Source organism: Nematolebias whitei, chromosome 15 (assembly GCF_014905685.2).
Source record: "Nematolebias whitei isolate Nwh7 chromosome 15, NemWhi1, whole genome shotgun sequence".
NCBI classification, from domain to species: Eukaryota; Metazoa; Chordata; class Actinopteri; order Cyprinodontiformes; family Rivulidae; genus Nematolebias; species Nematolebias whitei.
This window is the reverse complement of record NC_056512.1, coordinates 14727693-14736603: the sequence shown is the minus strand read 5'-3', so window position 1 is coordinate 14736603 and position 8911 is coordinate 14727693. Positions and strand designations below refer to the sequence as shown.

At 40.4% G+C, this 8911-nt stretch overlaps 1 protein-coding gene across 1 annotated transcript in view; it reads right to left on the bottom strand.

The window, feature by feature from the left end:
- LOC119421967 (galactose-3-O-sulfotransferase 2-like) overlaps positions 1-6233 on the bottom strand; it is a 37287-nt gene extending 31054 nt beyond the window's left edge. The window contains exon 1 of the mRNA XM_037689324.1: positions 6172-6233. Within this exon, the coding sequence (XP_037545252.1) occupies positions 6172-6233 (62 nt within the window). The remainder of the gene's footprint in view (positions 1-6171) is intronic.
- Positions 6234-8911: the final 2678 nt, after the last annotated feature.

Below are 8911 nucleotides of genomic sequence, written 5' to 3'. Positions count from 1 at the left end.
CCAGGTATATAACAACAAAAAAGGTTGAATCATGTCATCTGGACTTCATTTTTTTGTTAAAAAGAAACGTTTCGCCCCTCATCCGAAACGTTTCTTTTTAACAAAAAAACGAAGTCCAGATGACATGATTCAACCTTTTTTGTTGTTATATACCTGGATGACTGAGAAAACAAACTTTGTGTTTACATAACAAATAGTACACCTTGTAGACATCAAAACATGTCAATTATGTTTTTCAGACTATGCAGACTCATTTTGTGCTGGATTACAAAGATGCTCTTCTTGCAGCTGTCAGTTGTCCTGCATGCTAACTGATGGCTAAGAGAAGCAGGTAAGAGGGAGCGAGTAAAAGAGCTTCTGATGACACAGTGCTGCTCCTGCACCACAGCCTCACCACAACTGCGAGCCAAGGGAGATGGACTTTTTCACTTTTGAGGCACAGCCAGAGGAGACCTCGCTGTCATTAAAGTGTTAATATTTAAAAATGTCTGGTCGTCAAGGAGCATTAAGTGTAGAGCCACTAGACTGAGGAACAGCTTCTACCCTCAGGCTGTTAGACTCATGAATCTCTAATCAGGAAAAATCACTGTGCTGCCACTTGATTGTTGATACGTGCTGCTGACTATCCATGCTGCTGATCTCATGCTGCTGATTTATTTCAAGCTGCTGTGTTCATTCGTCCTCATCTGCTCACACAGACTCATGTTCGTGCTGCTGTTTTTTGTTTTGTACTATTAGTGCTTAGTGTATTCTTAGTTTAATGTATTTCTTAGCTCATATCCTAGATCTTATTACAGTTTTTTTTATTTTACAATGTATACTTTTGTTGAATGTAACTGGGACCCTGTGTACACAATTTCATCAAATTTAAAAAAAAAAATTTTTTTGACTTTGACTTTTTTTAAACTGTCTTTATTATATTTTTTTATTTAAAAAAGTATTTATGTTTAACAAAGTGAAGAAATACTTTTTTTTGTAAAAATAGTATTTGTTTAGTGAAGTCAAGAAAGACACTATTTTTATACATATAAAGCAAATATTTCTTTATGATACTGAAGTCAAGAAATACTACTTTATTTTTATAAAAACAAGTATTTCTGTTTAATGGGGTCAAGAAAGACAATTTTTTGTATATGTATTTTTTCCTGTAATAGTTTTTAAGTTCAACTTTATATGTCAGGAGAGACATTGTTGATATTACTTTTAAAATGCACTTTCAATGTATTGGCAAAGATCAATGTAATTTTTATGTTGAGGTGGTGGAGGGTTGTTGTCAGCTGCTGCTGAAAGTAACTAATAAAGTAACTTGTAACCTAACTTTGTTACTTTCCAAACAAGGAATAAGTAACTAAATTACTTTTTCAATGTAACTTTGCCATCACTGTTGGTGCCAGCAAATTGTCACTTTTTAATTGGAAAATAAATAAAAACTGGAAATGAAACAAAACGAGACTTACGAAAATCATTTAGTGTTTGTAAAATCAAACCAGGCAATAAAGAAGAAAATAAGACAAACATCAGTTAGTAATTAACTGCATGAAGGCTAACCTAGAAAGAATCTGGGTAACCTAGAAAACAGTGATGCTTGCATCATAACTTGGTTTATTTTAAACTGTTTGGTTTTATGTATTTCATGTTTGTGTGAATGTGTTGGGTGCACATGCTGACTGCAATATCTTTCATTTTCTCGTACAACAAAACAAATTTATCTTCAGAAATCTCAACATTGAATTGGAGGATGAATGCTGAAATCACTTCTCTAAAGCTAAAATGTAGGTAGTGTGTGGTTTGATTCCCGTGGGCCTATCCTTGTCATCACTGCTGTACAGTGCCAGCCCTGGACATTTTGTCGCCCTAGGCAAGATTTTAGGTGGAACACCCCCCCCCCCCCACACACACACACACACACACACACACACAATTCTTTAAATCGCTCTGCCAATACACTCCAGTGAACAGTTAATACACCAATCAGCCCTAAGTGTGAATAGTTATTTTCAATGGATGCAATTGGAAAGTTGAAAAAATAATGAGGGGGAAAAATTTGAAAGAGGGTGGCACTGTTGGTAGAGCTGCCACCTCTCAGCGAGAAGGTCACTGGTTCAAATCCTGGCCGCGGGCCTTTCTGGGTGCAGTTTGCATGTTCTCTCCGTGCATGCGTGGGATTTATCCGGGTACTCCGGTTTCCTCCCACAGACCAAGAACATGCATGTTATTCTCACTGGTAACTCTAAATTGTCCCTAGGTGTGAGCGAGAGAGTGAATGTTTGTTTGCCTTGTTTGTCTCTATGTGTCCCTGTGATGGACTGGAGACCCGTCCCGGGTGTCTCTACTTCTCAGACAGTAATGGATGGATATGGCACCAGTGACCCCCCGTGACCCAAAAAGGAAGAAACGAGTACAGATAATGGATGGATGGATGGATGGATGATCAAAATCATTAAAAGATTTAGACAAAACTCATATAGAACAAATCAATACACAGAAAGCTAAGTAAATAAGTAATTTACATTATTTATTAGGAGGAACCACTTTATGGAGAAAATTGAATTACTTAGACCAGCCACTTCTGGTTCTAAAGTTTTGCTTGTAAAGTTCTAGTTCTAAAGCATTCCTTTGATGGGACGGTATATGAGTGCATTAGTATCTATGGTATGAGCAGCTTACACACCAGTGCTGAGAAGTTCATGCACGTTTTGGAACATCAGAATCAGAATAAGCTTTATTATCACTGTACTGAAATACAGTGAGATTATGTTCGTACAGTCATCTGAAAGATGCGCGGAGTGCACGTTGCTGCTGCTCCTGAGAGCGCAGCCCCTTATCCTTTTTCTGAATACTTTTTAGATAGAAAAGGGGAAAAGGCCATGAGGATAGGATAGTGGTATTACAAAAAAGATCTTTTCACATCTTGTCCTTATCAGGACACAATTTAAGACATCAAAAAACTTTACCAGCAAGCACATTAATAAACACTTTACATGTGCATTTGATGGCAAGGTGGTGAGATTTGTCCATGAAGCACTTCCAGATAGTCCATAGTCCATAAGATGTTGGTGTCAGCCGGTACAGCTCTGATAAGCCTTCACAGGAGTTTTTTGTTGTTGTTATTATTATTTTTTGTTTGTTTTTTGGGGGGTGGGGGTGCGATAGACAGAGCTTTTCCTTAGTTTACACATATCTCAGGAGAAATTTGACAAGTCGGCCTTCTTTCAAGGCCAACCGGGGGAGTCAGATTCAGATAAGCCACAATTGTTGTTTTTTTTTTCAGGCAGACTGTTTTTTTTTTTTGTCAGCCTTGAGTCCTGCTGGTACTTTCTATCCAAAATGACCAGAGGTGGGAATTCCACTGGTCCATGTTTATTAGCGCCCTCGAAGGTCGTTCCCATTAGGCTGGCAAGTCCCAGAAGCTGCAGGTGGTCTGCAATTCTCACAAATTGTTTTCATCTTATGGTTTAGTTCGTAAATCAGCTGCTTTTGAGTACTCGAAGTTCAAACCAAACCTTCACACAGACTCTGCAGTTTTGCCATGGCTGAAACTGCTGCCGCCATCTTCTTCAATAGCCAATAACATAGGAATCCGTCGGTGCCAAAAAGCAGAACTCCTACTATCATGATTCCAATTATATAAACATCTTCGGCGTCCTCCTGAGACATTACGGAAAGGCACATCAGCTCCCAAACTCCCCATGGATCCAAGACGTATCCTGCCGCGTGAGTCTCAGCAGGACATGAGGGCTCTCTAGGACCCTGTCGCTTTGTTGCAAAGATTTTATCAATTGAGTTGAAAGTCCAACTGACCAGATCCATGACAGTAGTGTTTTGTTTTGGAAGATGTGTAAATAGGAGCTCCGATACACAGACAGAAAGCAAAAAAGACAGGAAGAGGATGGGAGAGGGAAGAAAAGGTGTACGCCTTGCATAAGAGCGAGTGAACATAAGCTCTCATCCTAAAAAAACACAGTAAAGACATTCAACTGTTGAACAACTAGAATCCTCCACAAAAATGGGACAAAGTTCTCTCAAAAAACTCTCCTCAGTTTGTTGGTGAAGATTCTCAGTCATCCAGGACATGATGAATTCAAAAAAACGTTCAATACAAAAACAGCTGGACTTTATTTGTAACAGAAGACGTTTCGCTCCTCATCCGAGGAGCTTTCTCAATTCTGACTCAATCTGACTCTCCTCAGTTCCTCGAAGTTTAAGAAATGATGTCAAAAGAAAAAGGAATGCAGCTGTAAACACGGCTGTCCCAACATTTTTATGACCTTTTTCTAACCAAAAATGTAAATGTTCTCATTTTCAATTTATGTTATGTTCATTATGTTCCATTGTGAATAATACAGTAAATGGGTTTATGAGATTTGCAAATAGTTACATTTTTATTACATTTTACACAACATCATACTTTTTTATTATTGGAGTTGTGGCTTGTGGTGTGTTTATCAGGTTCTTAGGCATTTCATCAGTTTCAAATGTAATTTATCAATTTATCAGTTAATTCAATTATATTCAAAACCTTTTCTATTGTAAAACTAAATTGATTTTTTTTTTTTTTTTTTCTGGAGGCAGGACAGTGATTTACACCAGAACAAGTTATGTAATTATGTTGTCTGCCATGTCTGTTGGATCTGTATCAGTCTGCATTAGCCAACTCGTTCAGACAAAGCATGAACAGTATGTAATGATAGAGAGCTTTGGTCAAAAGTAGATTGTTTTTGCAGAAAACCTAATGTTTCTAATGGTCTCCTCCACCTGAAGCAGCTGTCTAACTTGAGTTCAAATTTAATCAGTCTGACTGATATCAAAGCAGATTTGTTTCAGTGAACCTGATATCAGCTGATGGATTTCTGACCTAAACTAAATACGGTCTTATTCCCAGACAATGTTGTTGTTTTTTTAATATCTTTTTTGTTTATCTCTTTTAATCATTTACACATCTCAATATTCTCTGATTATACATAAGCCAAATCAATCACCATTGCACTCAGATATAATTACTTGACTGGGTAAAATATCTTCATAATAAAAAATCACAAACATTTTTCCTTCAATTCCTTCGATTGGTCTTTTTCTTCCAACAGGTTTTGAATATTGTTTCAACAATTAACATCTCTCAGCTGTGAGAATCCACCCATTTGAACTATCCATCCGTTTTCTTCTGCTTATCTGTGATCAGGTTGTGGAGGTAGAAGCTAAAGTAGGGAGACTTCCTTCTCCCCAGCTACTTGGTCCAGCTCCTCCAGGGGAATCCTGAGGCGTTCCCAGGCCAGCCAAGAAACATAGTCCCTCCAGCGTGTCCTGGGTCTTCCTCTGGGTCTCCTCCCAGTGGGACATGTCTGTAACACCTCACCAGGGAGGTGTCCAGGAGGCATCCTAACCAGATGCCTGAGCCACATCAACTGGCTCCTCCCAACATGGAGAAGCAGCGGCTCTACTCTGAGTCCCTCCCAGATGATCGAGCTTCTCACCCTATCTCTAATGGAGAGCCCAGACACCCTGCGGAGAAAACTCATTTCAGCCGCTTGTATCCGAGATCTCATAATTTCGGTCACAACCCAAAGCTCATGACCATAGATGAGGGTAGGAACGTAGATCGACCAGTAAATTGAGAGCTTCTCCTTGACTCAGCTCTCTCTTCACCACGATAGACCGGTACAGCTCCCGCTTCACTGCAGACGCTGCACCTATCCGCCTATCGACCTCGCTCCATTTTTCGCTCATTCGTGAACAAGACCCCAAGATGCTTGAACTCCTCCACTTGGGGTAGGACCTCCTCCCTGACCCGGAGAGGGCACTCTACCCTTTTCCAGCTCATGACCATGGCCTCGGATTTGGAGGAACTGATCCTCATCCTGGTCGCGTCACACTCTGCTGCGAACCGCTCCAGTGAAAGTTGTAGATCACGACCTGATGAAGCCAATAAGACCACATCATCTGCAAAAAAAACAGAGACGTGACCCTATGGCCACAAAAACAGATCCCCTCAACACCATGGCGGCACCTAGAAATTCTGTCCATAAAAGTTATGAATAGAATCGGTGACAAAGGGCAACCTAGGTGGAGTCCAACTCTCACTGGGAACTAGCCCGACTTACTGTCGGCAATGCAGACCAAGCTCTGACACCGGTCATACAGGGACCTAACAGCCCATATCAAAAGGCCTGTTACCCTATACTCCTGGAGTACCACCACAGGTTTCCCCAAGGGATGCGGTCGAACGCCTTCTTCATGTCCACAAAGCAAATGTAGACTGGTTGGGCAAACTCCCACACACCCTCCAGGACCCTGCTGAGGGTGTAGAGCTGGTCCAGTGTTCCACGACCAGGACAAAAACCACACTGCTCCTCCTGAATCTGAGGTTCGACTATCAGACAGACCATCCTATCCAGAACCCCTGAACAGACCTTACCAGGGAGGCTTAAGAACATGATCCTCCTGTAGTTGGAACACACTCTACGGTCCCCCTTTTTGAATTGGGGTCCCCCATTTGAACTATAGTTCCAGTAATAGGATTGTTAAGGTCATTTTCCTGACTTGAATGTTCAATTCACATAAATTCGCTTTATTGTAATGATAATAACATTTTACATCCCAAACCCAAACAAGACTCCAGTCAGCCATCAGGTGAAAAGGAGGAACCCAGACCCAGACCAGTGGTCATTCCATATGTTGAGGGAGTATCAGAGAAACTGAGACGTTTATTTTCTAAACATATCATCCCAGTGGCTTTTAAACCCCAAAATACATTACGGCAAAGACTGGTTCATCCCAAAGATCCAGTCCCCCAGCACAAACAGCAATGTTGTGTATGCTGTTCAGTGTCAGGAGGGTGATCAGTCTTACATCGGGGAAACTAAACAGCCACTGGCCAAAAGGATGGACCAGCACAGAAGATCAACATCATCAGGCCAGGACTCTGCGGTCTACACTCATCTCCAGGCCAGCGGTCACTCTTTCAAGGATGAAGATGTTCACATCCTGGACAGAGAGGAACAATGGTTTGAGAGAGGAGTAAAGGAGGCCATCTTTGTGAAAAGAAATCGTCCATCATTAAACAGGGGTGGAGGCCTCCGGGTTCAACTGTCCCCCTCTTACAATGCTGTGATTGCTAGTATCACTCAGCCCTCTGTGAATAGTAAACAGCCATCAGTGTGCTAATGATCCATTGTTAGGCTGATGGTCCTTCTTGAGCATGTGATCAGCTGGTTTTGGTTGTCAGCAGCAAAACTGGTTGATCCACTCTGAGAAGGTGCTATTTAAGAGACTGAGCTGAATACAGCACCTCAGATTGAGGAAGTCTCTCGGATGAGAGACGAAACGTTTCTACATTTTTTTGCTTTGTTTTGTTTTTTGTTTTTTTGAATGTCCAGAGGACCAGACTGAACTTTTTTGGATTTTACATCCAACATATTTGTTTTGTGTCTTGTTGTCTCTGTGTGTCCCTGTGATGAATTTTCAACCTGTCCAGGGTGTCCGCCTCCAGTGACTGCTGGAGATCGATACCAGCTCCTCCAAGACCCAGAAAGGTAAAGATATTTGGTTAAAGAAAATGGACGGATGGATCTTCCTATAGCAAAGACATTTTTTACTAAATATACTTTTTGATAAATAAGCTGTTTGGAAGTGACTTGGCCCAGTAAGTTAACAGGTCAGCCTCCAATCAGATGGTTAGTTCTAGAGCCCGACCGATATGGAAATTTTAGCTGTTGTCAATATCGATATCGGAATGGCCCGGCGATTGCCGATAACCGATATAATGGCTGGAAATTTTTGAGCTTTGTCCACCCCTAAGAATCTAAGAAAACTGCGAGTGGAGCGAGACTTGTTTATTTAGCGCAGCTGTTAGCAACCATGAAGCTAAACTAATCCTCAATTTGTACGCATCCTTTAGGATTGTCTATTGTTGTTTTTGTTGTCCACTGTTGTCATCACTATTTGTTAAAAACAGGTCTCTCTTGTAAATGAGTCCCTGAGGCTCAATGGGATTAACCTGTATAAATAAAGAATAGTCAGATCCACACTGTACCTAGTCCCTAGTGGGTTTATAATTGGTGCACTGGTCATAAAAACAGTCTTCCTAACATGAGTTCACATTTTCTATCCTCTACTATTCACCATAAAGTTATCAAGTGTGTTACATAAATATAAATTAAACAAAGAAACACTGTTCATTGTTTAAACAGTCTGTCACATTTGGTGAAGGTCTAATTAGTATTGACTGCAGCAGAGTTATTTTTCTTTGCAGAGAAGTAAAAAATTTCAGACAAACAATGCATTCCATTGAGGACGACAAAGATAATGTTACTAACACTGATGTATATTTACTGCTACATTAGATTTATTGTTCTGGATAAAGTTTTACAAGACAATAGCCTATGCTAGGTTATCTAAATGTTAGCTTGCTTACTTGAGAGGCACATAGCTAATGACAAGCGGGTTGGAGGATTGAAGAGAATTTATTATTGTTGATTTGTTTTACAGATCAGTTAAAATAAACTTACCATGCTCTGTTCAGCAAAACACAGTATTGCTCCCTGCTTCATCTGTACTGCGCATGAAAGTCAAACTTAAGTGAATGGCAATAACTTGAAATTGGTCTTCATGCACCCTCTGCTAGATATATTGTACAATTACGGCTGGTTCCAACATTTTATAGGTGAAAATTAGAAGTGCCTCTATCAGAGAATAATGGGACAATTATCACGATAGCAATATGTCTCCAAACGTCTATACATAGACCTAAAATATTGGTCCTGCTAATATATTGGTCAGACTCTTGTTACTTCAGTCCCCAGCCCTTGAAGTGTGCTGAAGTGTCCTTTGGCAAGACATTGAACCCCACTCTACCCCGACATGCTTGTCAATGTATCAGTGACATAAAAAGTACTCGTTAGTGTAAAATGTATAA